At 40.5% G+C, this 21,896-nt stretch overlaps 1 protein-coding gene across 6 annotated transcripts in view; it reads right to left on the reverse strand.

Annotated features, from left to right (window-relative positions):
* Positions 1-710: 710 nt before the first annotated feature.
* LOC308121044 (neurexin-1a-like) overlaps positions 711-21,896 on the reverse strand; it is a 242,416-nt gene continuing 221,230 nt past the window's right edge. For 3 of the 6 annotated variants that reach the window (XM_080482073.1, XM_080482068.1, XM_080482070.1), the window contains 2 exons: positions 14,859-14,946; positions 711-2,764 (listed from right to left, as the gene is read on the reverse strand). In XM_080482073.1, the coding sequence (XP_080338199.1) occupies positions 2,460-2,764; positions 14,859-14,946 (393 nt within the window). In that variant the 3' untranslated portion in view covers positions 711-2,459. The remainder of the gene's footprint in view (positions 2,765-14,858; positions 14,947-21,896) is intronic. The other 3 variants (XM_080482072.1, XM_080482071.1, XM_080482069.1) reach the window with 1 other exon arrangement.

The raw sequence follows: 21,896 nt of genomic DNA on the forward strand, positions 1-21,896 counted from the left end.
AGCAGTCTGAAGCAGCGGAGGTTAAAAGTGTCACTGACTTGGTATTGAGGCACAACGGTTACGTTCATGTGAACGCTCGACTTTAGTGTTACATTTGTGGCCCCAAAATTCTGAATAAAAGTTGTTGTTGTGTATAGATAGCAAAGGTTTCCGCTTGAATAATGGTTGGAGAGATGTTTTGAAGACTCATCATTAAAATCACACTGACAGTAGTAAATTCACACTCATGAACCATCGTCACACCGGCTGCCTGCAGAAAACTTTCCAGAAAGACAAATTCAACTCTTCAGAACACGTTACACTAGATTTATGAAGTTAAAGCTGTTACCAGAGTATACTCTGAACTGAAACAGACTCATTTATTTCTGCATGATGGTAGAGTTTATATATAAATAGTATATATGCCGAACGATGTCTTTTTGTGTGAATTGATTCCACTTTGTGATATATCCTTACTTATTAGATATCATATTCCAGACAATCCAAAGTAGTTGAATCATTGGATTGTCACCAAAGTCTGTACCATGACAAGAAGTATTCTTAAATCTTCAAAAAGAAAAACAAGTCTACTCACAAGTCTGAGTCCAACACCAAGCTGTTTTTTTAATGACGTAAAAGGTGCTTGGTAACAAAACGAAAAAAACTTACCACCTGCTGCGGGCTGCGATACGTTTTCTTTTCTTTCTTTCTTTCTTTTTTTTTTTGATACACTGATGTAAGTTCACTTAGGCAATATTTTATTCATTTGATGTCTCAAAAGTAGTGTTTTGATATTTTCTTTCTGGGAGTGTAAGAGAAAACAATTCAACAGGAAACATTTGGAAAGGAAATTAAAGATGAAGGAGCAAACGAAGAGAATTTATAATCATCATTTATAGTTCATGGTCATTTTTCCTCATACTCATTCCAAGTACAGGTCTCTGGAAAGCAGAATTGACTGACAGAATGACAGAACAAACACGGAACAGTTGAAATGGAGACTTATTTGAGCTTTTCTCCTTGGGGTTTTGTGTCAGCCCAAGCACACATTTTGACAACCTTATATTACCACTTGGAAAAACAACCACAGCGAGTTAACTTATCTTAATCATTGTCATCGTTCATCATCGTCATTGCTCATATTCTTGGTCCTCATTCTCGCTCATTTACGTCTGGATTGAGGAGGAAGGCAGTGATTCTACCAGTATCCTTAAAAGAGAGCCGCACAGGTTTGTAAGGTTGTGCCTGTCAGCCCTTAAAGCCTTGTGCAGTTTTTCGGGATCGGTTTGGCTATTACTGGTCGGGGATCGACTATCTCAGGTTGGCGTTTGTATAAAAAACTATATAGGAACACATGTAAAAACAGGGAAGATTCAAATTATTTTCCAACTGAAAAAAAAGAAAATGCAGATGTCCTCATAAAATCTTCTATGTCTAGCAACATTTAATAACACTTATGTCTTCTTTTTGTCCTTTTTTTTTGTTGTTTTATTCCAAAATGGCTGAGGAGCAGTTATAGTTTGCATCATCTATACAACAGGCTATAAAACACCACTTAGTCACAGTCCAGAAAGCACATATAGATGTGGTTGTACTGTATATAAACATATGTACTGTAATAAGATAATTTTGCGTGCATGGCTCCCGAATAGTCATGACTGAGACCTTCCCAGGGCTCCGAGGAAACGTTCTCCTTTGAGTTCATACAAAGCGAAAACGAAGGCCTCCAGATGTCTTACTGGCACAATTGACATATTCCTCTAAATCATAGTCTTTTAAGAGAACCACTATCCTTTGTTCATCTTTGCACTGCTGCGGCTTGGCCAGCCAGGTATTAGTCTTTGCCGGCTGTCTCTGCCTCTCGGGTGAGTACTTTGGCTGACATCCATCTGGGTATTTTTTTTCCTCTCTGGATCGGCTGACGTCTCACTTTTTTTTTTCTTTTTTTTTCTTCCTCTCTTCATCCTCGGTACGACGTTTGGCGTGTGTACTGTTTATGCATTGTGTTACCGTTGTTAGAAAAAAAGTCTCAACAACACAAGCAGAGGCGATGTAAGTGGAAAATGTCGAGTTTGTAACGCTGAATCTCCATTTGCAAAGTGCATCTGTGCTCCGCCGCTCAACAGAAGCAAGGGAGTTCAGCCGCCTGATGCCGACCAATGGACAAGTCACAGATGGATTAATGTTATTTTCTTGACATGTGAGATATGTATTTTTATTCATTTTTAACTGTTTGCCAGAGCAAATTTTCAAACAGTCGCTCTGTGGATAGTACATCTTTTCTGCCTTTGCAAGCTTGAAAGTTTATTTTTCTCATTTTTGATTCATTTTCCAGAGCATTGTCTTATAGGAAAAAAAAAAAAAAAAAAAAGACTAAATAATGTTCATCTTTGTTATTATACTGTACACATCTTCATGTCCTGATTTGTCTTTTTGATAAATGTTTCAGTCGGTCCAGCAAAGACCAAAGTTTGTGGTGCTCAGACGTAGTACTCCTTGTCCTTGTTTTTCTTGTTCTTGCTTGAGGTCTTCGCGGTGTTGACTGGTTTTTCTTTGACGACAGTCCCGTTGGATTGTGCCGAGTTGCTGATGTAGTTGCGACTTTCGTCTACGTGATACGAGCCCTCGTCTCTGTTCCGGTATTTGTACATGGCGTAAAGGAGGATGAGGATACATAGTGCAGCCGCTGCCACGATGCCGACCACCATCCCTGTCGTGCTGCTGGATTCCCTGAAGACCTCCGACGTGTCCGGATAGCCCTTCGGTCCAGCGCCGGTGGGATTGGCTGCAACGCAAAGCAGAACAGGTATAAACTTACCACAAATGAACAAAGCACTCAATCTATTTATATTTATGGACATATTACTACAAAAACGTTTATGGTCAAATGAATAAACGATACTGTGAGGTGTCATATCTCAAAAATGTTGAAAATTATTTATATATAGGCAGAGGCGGTAAGCATAGGATGTTCCTACTCACAATTGTTCAGTTTCAACTTCAGCGATTTATTATAATGGTGAGAATCTAAAACTCTAAGCTTTTAACAATAACTATTGAAGTGACAGCTAAAACACTCAATGTGACAGTTGCTGTTAAGACAGAACAAGCCCAGGTGAATATTTTTACAATAAAACTCAAAGATGGAATTTTACATGCTTTGCCAGTGAAAAATAAATTCTTTATGACTCGAGATACTATATTGAAATGTAACACAGAGATTCCCGTAGCGCTTAGAAAAGGTTCAGCGTTGGATGTTTCGGCAGACTTATCATCATACGTGTCTGATGAACTAGTCATCATCATAATTCCCTATACTGCATTATTCTGGTGCCTTATACTGCATTGCAGCGCCCTACACGTCCGCAAATAGAGGAGCAAACAACTGTGCTGTAGGTAAGCAAGATTTTCTAAATGCAGACGCAAAGCTGACGAGACAAGACGACCAACGTGCAAATGTTTGACGGAGCAGCAAGCTCATTATATGTTTCGCAGCCCAGTCATGAATGAGTGTGTGTCATCTCCAATGTTCACTACAAATTCCAAACAGCGTGACTGTACCACATAGTCTCTGAAAATAAATCTTTCAGAGAGAAACAATTCTTCATTTGACTCAGCAGATTTCGCCAAAGGCTGTGCCCACTTCTGTTCAGAAATGGTGCCATTCAATCGAGTGTATTCCGAAAACACGTCAACCCCCCCACCCCCCACCCCACAGCCTCCACCTCGGTATTATTCACTCCTCCTGGCACATCTCTCTGTGTGTTTTTGTAGCAGTCATCATTTCTGCTTAAGCCCTCTTTGTTGCATTTGTGAAATCCAAACACTCAACACTAACATTTTGGAAATGAAAGCACTCTGGCTTCACTGGAATGGAGCAAAAAATAATTTAAAAGAAAGAATAGAATTAGAGGGATTTACAACTGGGTTGAGATCTGAGTTACGTCGACGTGAATTTGCACGGCACAATGCAACAACATTTTATATGTTGTTATAAATAGCTATGTAGAGATGGAGGACTGAATGAATTATTGTGTGCTGACTGGACAGTTATTTAGCGAGTGATTCAACATTAGCCTTTGTTGTTGGGCTTAATTTCTTGTGCTAAAACACTCCTATGGATATATCTGTCGCCACCTAGTAGTCACGAAAATGACACTTGAATACAAGTGTTTTTAACTTAATTCCGCGAAATGGCATTTTCTTAACATAGTTCTTATGAATGCTAACGTCTTTATTAGGATGGTAAAAGCCCACAAAGTTTCGAAGAGTAATGCAGAATCGTGTTGCAATGGGTAGCACTCATAGAAGAAAGTGTCCTCAGTTGAAGTCCAGGTTGGCTTGAAGGCCTTCCTTTGGGAAGTTTCAATGTTTCTTCAAAAGTTGGGATAAGAGAGGGATAACGTGGTGTAGGAGATGGTCAGATGGATGGATGCAGATTATTAGAGAAGGAAAACGTCTTCCAAACGTTTGAACAAATCTCTCGACAAAGTCAATCACCTGCGGAGGATTTAAAGTGACACACTGGTAGAGGTTTTTACTGACTATAAAGTGGATTAACCCAATTCTCACATCTTTACAAAAGTGACTGGACCCTTTAAAACGGGGGTCTTAAGGTCCAGCTGATGTGGGAGCCACTGCTGGCATGGTCAGGTCAATGGAGGGTCACTGTGAGTGGGGAAAAAACAAAAGCACTTTTATTTCTCAAAATGTGATCTTTTGTTTTAGATATTGTATAATAACACAAAACTGCAAACAATAGTTGCAAATTTGCAGACCAGTGTTATACGAACTAAACAATTGGGCTCATTTTGTTTTCTTAATTAACAATAACCTATACAGAACATCTTCTGCTTTTCCTTCAATGGCAACTTGTTCTTCTCCTGCTGCTGCATTCAATCTTTTAATTGTATTCAAACAAATAAAACCAAACCGAACATGACTTACGTTACTCTTTTTTTTTTTCATTAATTGTGGGTGAAATGTATGCAGGTGCTGGCCTAGAAGTGGCCCTCAGGCCCTTAGTTTGACACTCCTGCTTTGAGATAACAGTGCATTTTTGACGTGCAGACCTCTCAGGACTAAAACGGTCTCCTCACTGACTCTCCCGGGGTCTACGCAAAACAAAGGGGTAAAATTCAGCATTTATTCTCTCAATATCTGGAGCAGAACTCTCAGTAAATCTGAAGTCTGCTGTGACTCTCATTTCTCTACAATCAGGACTTTTCTGCCAACAGATGCATTTTGTTCCATATCCATATTCTTGCACCACACAGCAACAAAAGTTTCTTGATGAGTGAGAGACCATCATGAAGCAGGTGATGTCAACTCATCAACCAATGACGAACTAAAATGTTTATCTGAATATTATTTAAATATAGGTTTTGTGATCACTGGTAATTTAATTTATTTATTTTTTTTTAACCAAAATAGCAAAATAAGTATTTGATATTTAGTGGAAATTCAACGTGAACGTGCTATCCCACTTGTCCCACTTTTATTGTCCTACTTTTTGAGTGTTTCAAAAAATAATTGCATTCCTTGGCTTTGATTTTAAATCAGCTTCCAAAATAAATTTTTACAATAGAACATAAAGCACAACATTGTCTCTTCATTATTTAAATTTTTGATCTTGTCTGGTTGAGTAGTATTTCCACACGAGGAACTGTCTCCTTATTTGCAAGAATTCAGTTTCTTCAACACAAAAGAAACAAATGGAAAACAGAATTTTGCTGCATCTGATGTTTATCAAAATCACATTGTCTCTTGTCCTCCTTATTTTATGAAGGGTTATGTTCTGTGAGCATGTATAAAGAGGGTAATTCTTATTCTAAATATATTTTTTTTGTTTTGTTTTATTGTTTGTTTTGAAGGACAAGCTGAATTAAAAGGGTCTGCACTATTCCTATTGTTATGCCATGTTTTTGAATACTTTCACCAGGAAATAGGTGAGTGATTGCACATCAGCTCAGCCACTTCATATTCTCAATGCTGTCCACGTTATAATACAGCTTCTGTCTCCGGTTGCTCCTATCATTGTTCTCTCCATCTCTCCTGTCTCACTCATATTTGATGGCTTTGAAGATAAAGAACTCCCTTGATTACGTTCATTTTTCTCCTTGAGTGACAGCCTAACGTTCGGGCAGACATCACTTCAAATGATGTAATATTATCTAATGATTCACACACAAAACACTCGTCTATTTTAGGCAGTTCTGCTCATGCGAGATTCAAAAGTGTAAACTGCAAGGGGCAAAAGTTCTCAAAGCTGTCTGTCAGGAGAGGCGGGAGATGCTACAACTGTTCATTGACATGTTTTCCACCATGGTTAGACTGATCAGGGGCCTAAGTATGCTTTGAATGCCAGCAAACATTCAAGGACAAGCGGAGACGACCACTGGGGGATTGAGTGTGACTGAGCGTTGCAACAGATTAGCTCTGCTTGTGACAAGCCCACTTATCCTTGCAGACAGGTGTGAAGAATGCCCCTGCCTTGTGGGCAAAAGCCACTGGTTGACACGGCTCGTCCCAAGCAAGGCATTGTATGGGCAGTAACGGTGAGTTACTTTCATATTTGCTATGTATCCTTTGTTCGGGGTCAAAAAGTTGAAAGCGTAGATAACGTAGCAGGTTGATGGAGGCTGAAGCTCTTGGGGGCACTTGAGGGTTTTATACAAGACCTTGGCAGACTTCTGCAGTGAGGCGACAGTGTTGGAGGAGTTAAGCAGGCGGAGCATGTCAGCCAGCGATATCAGAAGCGAGCCATGTAATAAAAGTACCATGGTGCACTATTCTTTCTCTTGCGATCTAACACATCCAGCTCTGGGCTTTGTTATTTCCTGTTGCCTGGAACTGTTGATTGGCTCCCTACAGGCTTGTTCACACTGGAGCTCCATCCATAAAAGAAAGCCTCCATCAACTGACCACAGTCTGTATTAAAATTGATTTAATTCCACATTTACCGGAAGATATAAGTAAACGTCGAGATTTAATATCTTGACAATGAAATCTGAATGGTGACCACCACCATTAGAATTAGCAATGCATTTAGCACTGCACTGACATAACTAGGTCTCGCCTCTAATTATTAGCACTCATTACAGCTCGTTAGTTCTCATTTAGTCACAGCAGTTTCTATCATGCAGCCACCTGACAGTCTACCAGGATACATGATACACTTGACGATGCAGCTCATTTGCCCCCCCCCCCCCCCCCCCGCGAATGGCAGTACACCGGGCCCCCGCTTTTCCTCCAGTTTGGATCAGGCAAAGTAATGCACCTGACACAAGGCCTTGGAGAATGGCTCATAAGGACCTCTGTCAAAATGCATCTGCCTGTCTGTTCATCAGCACTCCATCACCTCTGAATGAATGCACATAAACTGAAAAAGAAATAGCGCCTGAAACAAGTGTTTAAAATGATGGCTCCTCTTATACGCTCTACTCGAGCGTACCCAAGGGTAAAATTAGACATGGGGAAAATGACCTTAAAGTGGCACCGTGCCTCATGCCAGCATAGCAGGGGTGCACTTGTGAAATGATAGAGGTAAACTCAGGAGGGGTTAACTTTTGAAGGATGACAGTTGTGTAAAAGCTGCAAGAATAACCTTCTCCTTTATCTCCCCCCCGAGCGAGAGTTAAATTACAGTATCACATCCAGACCATTATGGATTCCTTGCTGCTTTATTCACAAGGACAGTCATTAATGTTTCAGTCATTTACTTAGAAATAATTTTCTTTTATGCGCATTTATTCAAGACGATACGAAAAAACGATGAACAATGACAAAGATTTTATAGATGACAAGCACATATACTGTATGTCACCGAATAAAAAATAAAGAGCCTTACTAAGAACTACACTGATCATACAAACAGGAAGTAAGTGACACAAAGACACTGACCACTGAAAGTAGTTTGATTTTTGAGGATCTTTTCGCCTACTTTCAGCTGCTCAGTGTGGATACATGAGCGTGCCTCTCAAAGATATTACCACTGGTGCAATGGAACATGTCGTTTAAAAGCCTGTGAAATGCCTGATGTGATTCTCCTTCTTCTTGCCTGACTTCGTTCTTGCCTCACGCTCTCAAGGAGAGAAATGGGATCAGAGATTCCGCGCCGTCAGACGGGATTTGAATAAATGGTCCTCTTCAAAGACTATTTTTCCTCATTTGTCTCCATCGAGAGGGTTCATTTGTTTAGTAATTTGTAACAGGGTGAGCAGGTTGATGGGAGCCATGGATGGAGGAATACACAGAGAAGAGGCAGGTGGGGGGGGGGGGGGGGGATCAGGCGGGATGAGAGGTTACTGCAGGTGTGTGCGAGGCTTGTTGAGAGGTAATGAAGCAACCAGGGCTACTCAAGATATATCGAATGGACAGATTGGGCCCAACCTTTCATTAAGCGTTGGTGCTAATGGGTCAAGAGAGCTGTGTAGCTTAGGAGTGGATTAGGCCTTTTGTAAATGGAAGGGTATTGACATCACTGGGATTTTATATCTGCTTGAATCATTGGAAAGTTGAGGGTATTTTTAGTAATAAGGTCATGAAAAGAGTATGAACTTGCTACCCCGCCACTTCAAACAGATAATAAACATGAATAGTGCTTCACATATCTGAGCGCTTAAGAAGGTGTGTGTGTAGGTTGCCTTTGGAGGAACCTTGGCTCACTTGGCATGCTCAGTGACACATTGCTGTTATGCAGCCAGATTAGTATTATACCATCTTCTTGCTTCACATATCCCAACATAATCACAAACTGTCAGAGCCGTCATACAGAAGGGGATCAGTCTGGAGACAGGTCACTGTATCAACCACAGCAGAGCCAAAACATTTATCAAATCCCTCTTCCCTCTCTAATTATCCGAGTGTCCTCAAGAAGTGATGCAAGCCATGGTGTACTTGTGACATGCTGGCAGTGTGCCTCATGACAGCAAGCATGTGTGAGTCTGGAGTGGTTCTGCTCATGCTGATGGTGGATGATGAACTGAGAGCTGAGCGAGCATGAAATGAAGTGGGAATTATTATCAAAGGTGTTTGATTAAGCCCAGTAAAAGGTATGGTACAGTTTAAACTTTGGCCCAGAGGCAATCCACTGGAAAAAAAGATGAAAGAAGAGAACCGGGCTCACTCAGTTTGAAGACCACAAGTCCAGAGTTCATCTTACTTTCTTCCAGAAACGTCCAAGTTAACAAGTTCTTAGGGTCATTTTTGTGACGTATACAGTGGGTTGACAGCAATATATTTTCTTGAAAGATATAAACCAAAAATGAGTATCTCTCTGCTGCAGAAAGACAATCAGTATCAAGCTCCAGTATTCATTGACTTATAATAAGTTGTTGGTTTGATTATGGCAATAGCAAAATTTTAATGCTGACTGAAAATATTCCATTTCAAAAACATCAGCACGGCTTACAATTCAGAAGAAATAACATTAATGCAAACGTTTTTAATCCTTTAAAAGTTATTGTTTTTTTCTGTAACTGATGAGTATTTATCCTGCTAGTAATGATAAAGATATGATAAATATATCATTTTCTGATTCAAAGAAAGAAACAGCAGGTGTGCAGATGAAACGTTTCAGTGATGGGACAACAAAGAACTATTGCATGATATTTCCGAGGCCTTAGTCACTTATATTATCACCATGAGTGACCTTTGGCCGGGCAGCTTTCCGTTTTCTCGGGTATGCAAAGTCTTTCATGCTCTACTTAGACTTATAAACAGACACATTGTGTTAGCATCAATGTCAGCACACCCAAAAAGATGTGTGGTGGAAAAATAAAAATAATTGAAAATATAAATGTGGTGGGATCAGTAAAAAGAAAGACTGACAGAAAGTGTGAAATCCCGTTTTCTCCAAGAACACACTTCATTTAAAATAGGATGTAGAAAGAAGACTTGGGTAACATAATCCTCAGTGAAAGAGTGCAGAAAAACAAAAATGGCCGGATTCCATCAGATTGTCTCTATACATTTTCAAATATATGACACATAATCACAGCAATGCATCAACAGAAGAGTGTAAATGATGCTTGAAGGTCATCTGTGTTTAGTGGTGCGAGTATGGATCACATTCTTCATCATGCCATTGGTAAAATCATCTCCGCTTGTAGCGGTCTGTTTTGCATGTAAGGTGCATGACACTGTGTTGAGCAAAGACAGCAAATGAACGCACAGTTCCAGCTGGGTATGATTGAATAACCTATTAAATGTGGGCAGTGACCTCTTAAGCCAGCACAGTGCTCTTAATGTTTCATTAATCTCACAACTACTTTTAAAACAATAATTTACTCTAATTCTCTCCCCCTCCTGGCTGGGTGCATTGCCATCGGGTTAAAGAGAGTATTCATTTGTCGTTTGATTTATTGGTTTACTCTTTGTATTGTTTCCCCACCCATAAATTAAATCTATTAAAACAAATGTCAGACACATTAGTAGCTGCTAATGTGACGGCAGAATGCGTTAGGTTGGGGGGAAAAAAGATGAGAGAACATGGAGAAAAGAAGGAAGTAGAGATGATTAACCTTAACCTGCCCCTGGGCAATCCACAGAAAGGGACTACTGCAGTGGAGAATAAAGGCACTGGCAGATTATTTGTGAAATATGGAAGCGGTGCGTACACACAGTCTTTCGCCGAGGCTGCTGGTATGAATTCATATTTGTTAGGAAGCCTATTTCGCTCATAAAAATCACATTTCACATGACTGCCTGTGCATTATTAATGAAGGTGGAATGGAAGAAGGATAAAGGTACAAACATGTAAAAGATAAACATCCAGCTTCACTATGCTAGCATGCATAACTTTACTACTGTACACCTTGTGCTTAAGAACAAGAACAAATCTCAAAAGAGGATGGAATCATCCTTGAATTAAAAGAAGACAATGATACAATAAAGTGCACCATATCCTGTTTGAGTTAATTGTAAGAAAAGACATTAATGGAATATATATATAGAACAAATTTGAGCATTTGAGCGCCACAATTCTGAAAAACAATTCAAGACTTTTATGAGCAGAAGTCTGAAAATGTTCATCAGTTTGGTGGCCAGACTGTAACTAATCTGACCAATCATGAAAGGCTACCTCAAGAGAAAAAGACAGCTAGCAGGAAATAACCCAGCAATGATGGTTATGGGTCAAAATGTGGCATCTGCCCTCTGTCCATCGCCTGCCTGATACCAGCGTAATGGAACATGTAGGCAGGGAACATCAAGCTAGATGTGACCCCATGCTGCTGGCCGGCAACCTTTTCCATTAACGTTCACCATGAAAATCATGGCTGGCACTGGAAAATCAGGTGCAGGCGTGATCTTGACAGACTGTTCGCTGGGCTATTTTCACCTAACCAAGTCCAAAGCAATGTTTTCTTCAAATGATTGGCCCTGCACAAACAAATTGCAGGACTTGTTGAGGCAAAATGTCACAATTCACATCGTATTTGAATCACCACAGCTTAGCGGGTGGTGATACCTTTAGTCATTATGCAGACTATTTGCATACTTCTTGGTATTTTTATGGTCTTAGAAGGTGAGATTACATGTCAGCTAAAGCCTTTGGTGTACTCAGGTCTGTTGAACACATTCACAACAAGGATTACAACGATCTGTGTGTGTGTGTGTGTGTGTGTGTGTGTGTGTGTGTGTGTGTGTGTGTGTGTGTGTGTGTGTGTGTGTGTGTGTGTGTGTGTGTGTGTGTGTGTGTGTGTGTGTGTGTGTGTGTGTGTGTGTGTGTGTGTGTGAGTATATGCGCCTGTAACCGTGGTTGCAGTGACATTCAGTTATGTGCAGCTGTCAGAGACCGGCTGCTGACTACCTGTGCACTCCCCAACCATTCTCTTTTTACAAATCAGATGTGGTACAGCGTCATGGGCTTGTGTGCTCCTCTGTGGCTTTCTAAACCGGGGGTGGGGGGGGGGATTCAATTTACTACAGTGTGATCTAATCGCTGGTCCTGCTGGGTGATAAGCTCTGCTGGTACCACTGGCTTTCCATGGTTTCCGGGAGCAAGAGTAATAAAGCTCAGCAATAAGTAAGTTTACCTGATTCATACCATTCACTGAATGACGGAGACTGCTGTGGGACAAGACTCCAGTGACATACGGGGTGATCTAGAGCTGACCTTGGACCACAGATAGCACACGTAAGTCTGTTTCAAAGCTCACCTCATGGGATCACTTAAGCACCAACATTTTCCTACTGTATTCATACATGTACCGTGAAGCCCGAGTGCAAGGTTGACAGAGTCGGAGAGAGAGATACATCAAAAGTGTATGCATTTAGCCTCTGCCTTTGAGATGCCAGACGGATCAAGCTGTCAAGGTGTTGCATGAAAAATAATATATCACGTCTGTCATTAAAAGGGGTTTGCAGACCAGTAATATGAGAAAGTCGTGCTTTATCAGAGGGAGCGGATCCAGTTCTTTATGTGCAGGAAGCCTGTCTGAGATGTGTTCAGTGCTTGGCAGAGCGTGTGAATCGTTCCGAATGTAGATATTAATCAGGATACGGTGTTAGACAGCTGCCACCCTGGGAGCCCGCAGCTCTGGTGTCAAATCCCCTTCAGTGATCACAGAAGGAGAGGGATACTCTGCACTGGGAGTGTGCGTCCCTGAGCATCATACAGTTCGCGACTGATGTTTTGGCAGATGTCCTTGTCAAAAAATATCATAATGCAAGCTGCTGGTGTTAATAAGTATGCGGACCAATCTCCTGTGTGTGGTATTTGTCAGAGGCAGCAGATGTACATTGGAAGTACCTATTGAGATGCTGCCCAATGGGAATATTACTGTAATGTTGAGTGTGAGCGCTATGGGAAAAAGTGTGTGTGTGGCAAAAGCTAATCTTGCTAGTGAAAGGCCAAGAGGAACAGGAAGAGAGACAGACTAGAAAGTTGATAGTCTTTGCTGTGGGGTAGACATTAATTTAGAGCAGGTTTTATGACCGCACACTGATCGATAGCACATTTAGATGGAGCAGGGGGCCTTAGGTCTGGACTTAATTGTTCTCTGTGCTTCTCATCGCTTCAGACTGCATTTGAAAATCCTTCTATTCATAGCTGGATGCTAGGGTGAGACTTAATTGCCCTCCATGTGTGGCAAGGTAAGAGATTAAAAGTTTGGCGGCATTGTAAGGAACAAACAGATTTATAATCCCAATTTGTCAAAGTGAAGCAGAGAAGCAGTATTTTTAAACACTGTGGGGGAAACAATAAGTGGTTATTTTCATTTCAAATTTATCAGAGTCCTTGAATACAACTACAAGTGCGGAAGAAATTTGTTTTATGAGGGAAAGACACCTGATATGGGCCTCAATCATACAGTCCAAGGGATGTTGGGTGCAGATATTGTGAACACCTTGAAAAAAAAACCCAGGATGAACTTCCACTGCCTGCTGTAAATTTTAATTAACATCAGTGGGGACCCTCTGTGCACGCATAAAGAAATAGCAGTCAAACATTACTTCCGGGGTTAACCTTCTTCGATATCTTGTGTTGGAATCATGTGGGTCTGATAATTACAACTGTGTGCTTTTCTGTCGTTTTGAGGAACTCCCCTGTTCCTAAATTAACATATGCCACGGGCTGATGAAGACAAATAGGAGCACAATTAAATCAAAGTCATAACAGCTGCTTTGGCGCATGCAAAACACCTTTTGTAGTTTCGAATTTCAACATTTAATTTTTAGAAGATACAATTAAATGAAAACATTTAAAGTTTGCTGGGGAAGCAGAGGGACTATTATATGAAATATGAGTCTTGCTCGGAATCAAAAAGCTAATCAAGTTAGCTTAGATGAAAAATTAGGAAAGGAAGGGTCACTTAGCTCACCACAGGAACGGTCTAGTAATAAACTAAACTAATGACTAAATAAAGAAAGAAACTGTTCCTGTATTTCAGTTTGTACTTAGATTTAAAAAATAATCTAATTATCCTGTTTTGGGAGCTAAATAGACTTATTTTATTGGATACAGATAATTTCTTTTGGCAGCAGTTTCATGACTGAGATAAACTTCATCATTAGATTTAGATTTAGATCAATTTATACTAACCATCATAAGTGAAGAGTAAGTGGACGCTAGTTAAACATGGGTTATTTTCATGTATTAAAAACATTTAAATTAATATTATCTTTTCTATTGTTCAACAAAAACCCCACATCTCCACCCAACTGAACAATGGAGTTGATAAACTGTATACTATATTCAAATCATAAATAGTTATTGATTCATACCGGTTTATAAAGGAAAAGGTACCAATTAACAATCTGTGAAAAACATTTAATGCATCTGACTCAGCCACATCTAGAAAATGAAAATGAAAATGACGATACAACATAAGGAATGATGATCTTTGTCGACTAAATAAGGCCTTTTCACTTTTCTACTTCTACCAAATATATGTACTTCTATCTAAAGAGGAAATATGATATATTTGTCCAAGTCTGCAAGATGTCAACAGCTCTACTAATTCATAATATAATAAATCATGATTAATTTGTTGGCAGTAACATAACTCACTGAATGTTATTTAAGAACTGTGTTTTTTTTTTGTTTTTTTTTAATAAAAGTTTCACTTCCTTTTCAACCACATTTACATATTACATTGCTGCACACTGTCAGGCAAGAGCCACTAAAATCATTCAAAAGAAGAAGCTCCCCAGACTAACATAATGGATAGCCAGCAGCTTGCTGTATCATGCAGCCAGCAGTGGCCAAAGAAATGCTCTGCCTCCGAGAAGTGTTCGAGCTTTGACTAAAAATCCAATCTGCTCATTTAAACAGCGTGTGTAAGCCTAGAGTGTCTTGGTGTAGGTGGACGATGACACACAAAGCCACACTGACACACCCAGAGAGAAGTAGAATAAAAAAAGAGATGACTAACCTAACCCACCTGAGCTCGGCTCACAGGGATCAATGTCCTCATCATCGCTTGGACACTCGGCCGATGCCACCAGCAAGTCGTCGGTTGTCTGAAAAGAGAGGGGCACATAGTGGAGTGGTGAGGGCATGAAATACTTAGCTCCGTGAATGGGGTAAGATGACTCCCACTCAAAACTACCAATAGTGGCGCTTTCCAGAGGCTAAGGTTAAGAGGAGCAGGGCAGATGAGATGTGAATCCAGACAGCTCCACTGTTAGGCTGCTGGATTCATCTGTCAACACAGTCACACACTGCCTGGTACTGGAGCAGCTGCAGCACTGCTTTTTTAGGCTATACACTCTAAAAATGAGATCTGATGGGACAGTAGAGGCTTAGGATTAGTTGTCAGCTCACATGGTCATTTTGGGTTGCAGTGTGTGTCTTTGCATGGCTCTTCAAAGGACTGTTAAGAGCAATCACACAACACCTCTGACATTCACAGGACAAGCAGCCATGAAAGCTTAAAAGGGGAGATGAGAAAACAAGGAGCACCGCAGCAGAGGTTGAAATCAATATTTTTCTTCTTCTGTTCAACATGATTCAGTATCCCTTTGTCAAAAAAAAAGCATTCAAAACAAACCAAATCCACGGCACACACACTCGTTCTTCATTATTCTGCTGCCACATCGACTCTATTACCAAGTCTATTTTAGTCTGCTATCAAAGAACCTCCTCACCTGCCAAACATGATCCATTTTAACATCTTGGAAAATGGGAAAGGGCAAACAAAAGACCAGAAAAAAGGAAACTGTAAAACATTACCCAGCAATGTTCTTTTATAGTCTTGCTTCAGGCCATTTGATCAGCTCTGCATTAAAGGTCATTTCATTTAAGCATAGCAGCTTCTTCAGAGCCAAGTTACATTTTCGTTTATAAAGTGCTGTTGAAGCAGAATAACCTGCTGCTATATATTTAGCCTTGCACCCTGCTCAGCCTTCCTGTACCGATAGCTTTAAATATTTACGTGCACTTAATTAGATTCAATTCCTGGGACATGCGTGTGTGACGAGCACAAAAACAAACAGGGTTTGGGGAATCCATCAAGATGGGACACGGCTTTTATTCAATTTGTGTTTTTCTTTCACTAATGTTTGACTGTGTATCAAAAATGCATCTGCAAGTTGCATTAGTATTGACTCATCTTAAAGAAATTAAAGGTGATGTTATTTTGCTCAACATCCATTTGGCCGCGCATAATGTGATTTTATTGCGACTGTAACGTCATTCTGACATTCTGAACATGAACCAGCATCATCTTTCCATAATAGACCTGGAAATGATTGATCAAACCCATTAAGGGAGTTGTGGTGGAGGACTGTTTTTGGTACATCTGTGCCGGGTGAGGCCTAGGGAAGCCGTCCAAATGTAAATTTAATTTGCTGTGCATGAGGCTGATATACAGTGTCGGCCATCCAGATGGCAAAACCGCCGGATCCTAGAGTGCCACATCCATCACTTCAGCCTTGTGATTTGTTTTTCCTGGCGGGAGATCTTGACACTCTGCACTCACTGGCAGAGGTACGGGAATCAAGGAATCAATAGCACAGCTCTCTTCTTCCCACCTTACCACTCTCATTCTCTCCTTTTTCTTACCTCTCACATGCCTCACTTCTCTCTCTCTCTCTCTCTCCAACTCTGTCCTTCAGATTGATTTGCACACGGAGAAGAGGAAGCAATGTGATGTGGGTGTACTAGATGTAGGTTAACTCCCCACAGAATAACCTAACCGGAGGTGTATGCCCGTTCATATTTCTATGTTTGTATCTTGTCATTCAGAGCCAGAAAGCTACAGTTTGTCTCCATAAACCCTATTGCCACATATAAATTCAACACTATATGAGGACGCGTGTTTATTTTTTCACAAGGTAACTTTTGATTTTGTAGTTAAAGACAAAGGTCAGTCTTTCATGACCTGTCACCGGACTTTGCCGGGACATATCTCATTCTTTTGTTCTGTTTGAGAATGAAAATGTGTTACCAATGAAAATGCCACCGGATATACCGATTACTGTTTTGCAAGCAAAAATGTGTTACGTCGATGGATCCTTGAAAACAACTCATCACAGCACAAAATAATGTCATCATCATTTCGTCCTCCAAGGACAGCTTGGAGGACATCTAGCAGGAGTTTGGCTCTTCTTTGTTCTTATCAAAGTATGAACCTTTTGCTACAATGATAAATGCATCTTGTGTGGGTACTGGTTGTAAGCCTCCAAATCAACACTGAAATGAATTCACAGGTTACTGGGTATCTGTCTGCCATGCAGGATTAGTGTGTAGGTCGACATTCTGATGTGGTCATGACCTGGCTGAAATCCAATAAAATTTACCAATTCATGGTGTCCTCCACCAACACTTGGCTTCTTTTTCACCCGTGCCAATTCAATGTGGGCTATGTGAGGGGCTTACCATGTAATTGAGTCACTGTGATGAAAACTGACAGGTATCTTGGTTGAGATGCCAGAGAAGGATATTGAAATCTTGAGAGATTGTTTTTTTTTGGGGGGGGGGTTTCTAGAGATGTCCTGAATAACACTTGATATTCATGCGATCATTTTGACATTGCAGAATATTACAGTTGGTGACCCCATCTAAATAGCATCTTTTTTTCTGGTAACTTTCCAAAATACTGTAAGCTTTGAGGAATGTTCATTAGCATAGAAGAGGCAAGTTTACTGATGCGAAAACGTTATGCCCACAGGAAAGATGCCCCAGTAGATAGATGTATAAACAAGATGTACCTGTAGTTTATTTTATGAAGGCAGTTCCAAAATGCTAAAAGCAAAAGCTTGAAGCTTGCAAAGCATCATTAATCTAGCGGTAAAGTGCTGAAACCACAGTGAACCTACCGCACAGCTCATTTATCTGCTTCTGCTCAGAGCAGCAGAGAGTGCGCTCCTATGAGATGTGCTGAGGAAATCTGGGGAGACAGCTGGGCGTATGAAACACACAGAGAAAGTGAAATGTGAAAAAAAAAAACAAAAACAAGAAATTCTGAAGAGAGAAAATGGGTTTGTAGAGTTTGTAAAATGTCTCTGGCAATGTTGGTAGTTTCTAAGTACAGAAACTATTCCAGAAGTGGCCAGAAGAGCGCATAGACAAATAAATCTCAGTAAACATTTTAAAGAAGTAAAGCTATTTATTGACTGACCTTGGCTCATGCAGTGATTGAACCATCAAAGAGGATGTAGACCAGGAAATTCCAACCTGACTCAGCCGAAGTAGCCCTGGTGCTTTCTTTAGCACTGTCATGCTGGTTTTCAATCTCTAAGGATTGATAATGGTCCTTCTTAATGAGATGTCCAGGCTGAGCCGTGCTCGGCAATGTGCTCACAATAGCTGAGTCAGCAGTCTAATTTTGCTGGACACCAGGTTATCTACAACGCCACAAAACACTTATCTTTTCCCCACAAACACTCCCCTGCACGTCTGTGGCCAATGCCACTCACTAATAACTACTATATGGAGGGGCTGGTGTTACCATAATGCACTACATTTGTACATCTCTCCCCTGAATGCATGTTTCCCCTCTTAATCCTGCCCTGTGGCGGCAGGAAGGGAGCGAGGAAGGGAGTGAGGAAGGGAGTGAGGAAGGGGAGGGCTGCTCATCGGGGAGGATGCTGTGTGCTACTGCGCTGGTGCTCGAGTGCAAGAGACACCTTCTCTGTGATAACCTGTTGGCTTGTCTCTATGGAGAGCCGTGGGTTTTCACATTGTTTTCTCTCTGGTCTAATTTGATGAATGCTCTCTGGCACACAACATGTCTCTTTGGAGACGGGCTGAAAGTCAGGAGGACACTGAAGGCATCTGAAGGGTTTATCTGAAGCGTGCCTCTGCTGTCCTGGTAATGTATTCCACTGAGGATGCTTGCTGTTTTCTTTTGCCTTTCTGTTTTTTTTTTTTTTTTTTTGCTTTTCTCCTGTAAGCCCTCTATTTTATCCAAAGTAAGCTATTTTGCAGAAGCAAATAACAACAGTTCTCTACTCAGTGTCCATGCTTTTGTCACCCGTTAAGATTTGTTGTAAATCCGAATATTTCTTCAGAATGCCATAAACGGTTTGCCACTATCAACAAGAAAAATCTGGGGTGGATTGAATAATCACAGAGAAGAGGGCTGCCAACACATAATCTTTTCACAAAACAAGCCTTGCTGTTTTTCAAACTGCATGCACACCTGCAGATGGAGCTTCATGACTTAGACCAATTTTTGTTCAGCTACGTCTGTTCCTTAATGCCCATATAGTATACGATCCATCAGATGTAAGTACCCCAGTAAATAACTGTTTCCCAGGGGCTGACAACACTAAGCAAAGACCTCGCAAGGAAGAAATTACAGACAGCAGCGATAGACTGCATTGAGACGCTTTTTATTAAGGCCATTTAAAAGAAAATATTATGTGAAACATCTGTCTATCGTACATTTCATTATATCTGGCTTGAGTGCAACTTTGAACTTTTACTCTAAATCAAGCACAAGCAAATGGTGGCTTGGTGGGCCCTGTTCCTTGTTTCAAGGTGAAAAAAAAGCAAAGGCATTATTGTTGGTTAAAATGTATACAATTACTCCTTCTTTTATTAAATTAGCTGCCATAATTCTCTCCAATCCTTGTGGTAAATGTGCTGAGTCATAATTTGGCCCTGTGGTAATGACGATGAATTTTTTAAGACCCTTGAAGTGTTCAAATTTGTTATTCTCTGGTAAAAATAAATGTTTTAGAATTTAAATTACTGCACATTTTGTCATCATATATATATATATATATATATATATATACTCATATATATATATATATATATATATATATATATATATATATATATATATATATATATATATATATATATGAGTGTGTGTGTGTATGTGTGTGAGTGTGTGTTCATATGCTTCAGTGTGTTCCATTGTTTATCATGCTGGCACTTATTTACACTGAAAGTGGCCAGCTTGGGTCCGCATATGACCAGAGTTGCAATGTGCACAAACTAATTGGGAGGAGTTTGTTGTCCTAAGTTTCAGTCTTGCAACAACACATCATTAGTGAACCCGTAAAAAGAGAGAGAAGGAATGAGAGGGAAGGAGAGAGGCGGAGGGACAGCAGATAGGGATGGCTCATAGTGAGACACAGGCTGAAGAATATACCTCCTTTCTCTTACACTGGGCTCATCTCACCTTAAAGGCTCTGTTATACAAAACTACAGCCTATAACAATGAAATGGTGGCCAGCACTTTTTATGATCTGAGCACATAGTCTCTATTTACCCATGGCAGCTATCACCCTGCAGCTGCAGCTCTTATCAGAACGCCTGACGACATCCAAGTATCTAACTTAGCACCCTGGAACTAGGTCGATGTTGATGAATAATTTAGTCCCAGATGCTCAATAGATTCCAACTGAATAATGAAGGCGTGTGGGCCTCTCAGACTGCGAGTTCGGCTCAGTGTATTGCCTGGCCTTCGCCCACACTCTTCCTGCTGCTGGCCTGCCAAGCTGTCAACGTTATGGCCTCACACAGATTCTGACTTGTAAAGCTGAGAGACAATGGGGATGGCGTTATCGCTGTCACAGCTCGCTGTGTGGGAAACACAGATGTAGAGATGTATATATGATACACACTGTGTATAACATACTTATCGAATTCAAAATAATCCAAAATTTGCCAGGCTGTTTCCTTTAGCAGTTAGTTAACAGATGCACTGATGCAAGGCTTCATGGTGACACAACAGATTGCCACTGTAACTGAGAGGGGCATGATGAACAATAGGGAACAACAGCACTGAGTAAAAATTTTGATAATCTCCACTGTATCCTCAACGAAGAGGATTTCCAATTAGATTCTGGCATTTTCTACAAACGGATCACCAAAGCGTTCAAACAGGCAGCATCACAGCCATCATTCAAAAAAAAATGAGCCCTAAAAAAATATGCAGAAGAGGGAATAATTCACAATTATTTCTGCCAGAAAAACAATTGTTGAGATGCAGCTGAAATGCTGTAAATGGCTATAATGGCACTCATAACAATACATAACAACAAGGTCTGCATCAAAAGATATTGCAATTAACAGCATAAGCAGAACAGATGAGTCGTCTCCATACCACACAGCTTGACCTGTTGATACACAGAGGACTTCTCACTAAATGAAGACGATAAATACTAAACACTATTTATTTGGAAAGGTAATTGGGTAAGATGAGCTTTGAAACCTTAATACATCCTCTTAATCTTTGGATAAACAAAGCTATTCTCTAAACAGGAAAATCACTGAATCAAATGATGGTTTTTCTTCTTCTCCCTAACCATAACTGTCACAAGAGGTATTGTACTGCTCTGGATATGAGCAGAGGAACCGTCTGTAGGTAGTGTGATCTTCAGAGTGCCTGAGAATTCATGCAAAATGATTGTGACATTTCTCAAAGGCAATTAACTCAGAATAATTGGTATGTACAGTACTTCTCTCTCTTTTTGCTTGTTTGTGCACGCAGCAGTGTAAACGCGACCGTGGTGGACAGCTGTTTTCACTTGCTCAGTTATGAGACACTGTCCCTTTTGGGAGAAGGGCTTTGCTTTTTATAAAATGAGGCAGCTGTTGCTGCAACTGGACCTCAGGCCGAGTATCAGAGTGTCATTAAAAAAAGAATGGTCGGAGGCATTCCGTCTCTTCCCCAGGTACCGACATGTTTCCGGCTTGCCATGCATCTTTCTCAAGGCTGAAGTCACCGTACCCCGGACAGTCTAACAAGGCGCTGGGAGGGAGCTTCATACACCTGATACATGCACAGCAAGCACAGAAGAAACCTGCTTATGCAGATACAATAATTAGAGCACATATATTTCAATAAATAGCAGAACCATTTTTAACTATACTGTAGCATTCCCTTCAAGTTACCATTGTTAGATCAGAAGTGATTATACAAAGATGAACATTTTACAAAATATGTTCACTTGTCCGATAAAGGGTTAAGTGTACATGGACGTTACATTATCACTTACTGTGTAAAGGT

The sequence above is a fragment of the Lipophrys pholis genome (genome assembly GCF_963383615.2).
Source record: "Lipophrys pholis genome assembly, chromosome: 15".
Lineage (NCBI taxonomy): Eukaryota > Metazoa > Chordata > Actinopteri > Blenniiformes > Blenniidae > Lipophrys > Lipophrys pholis.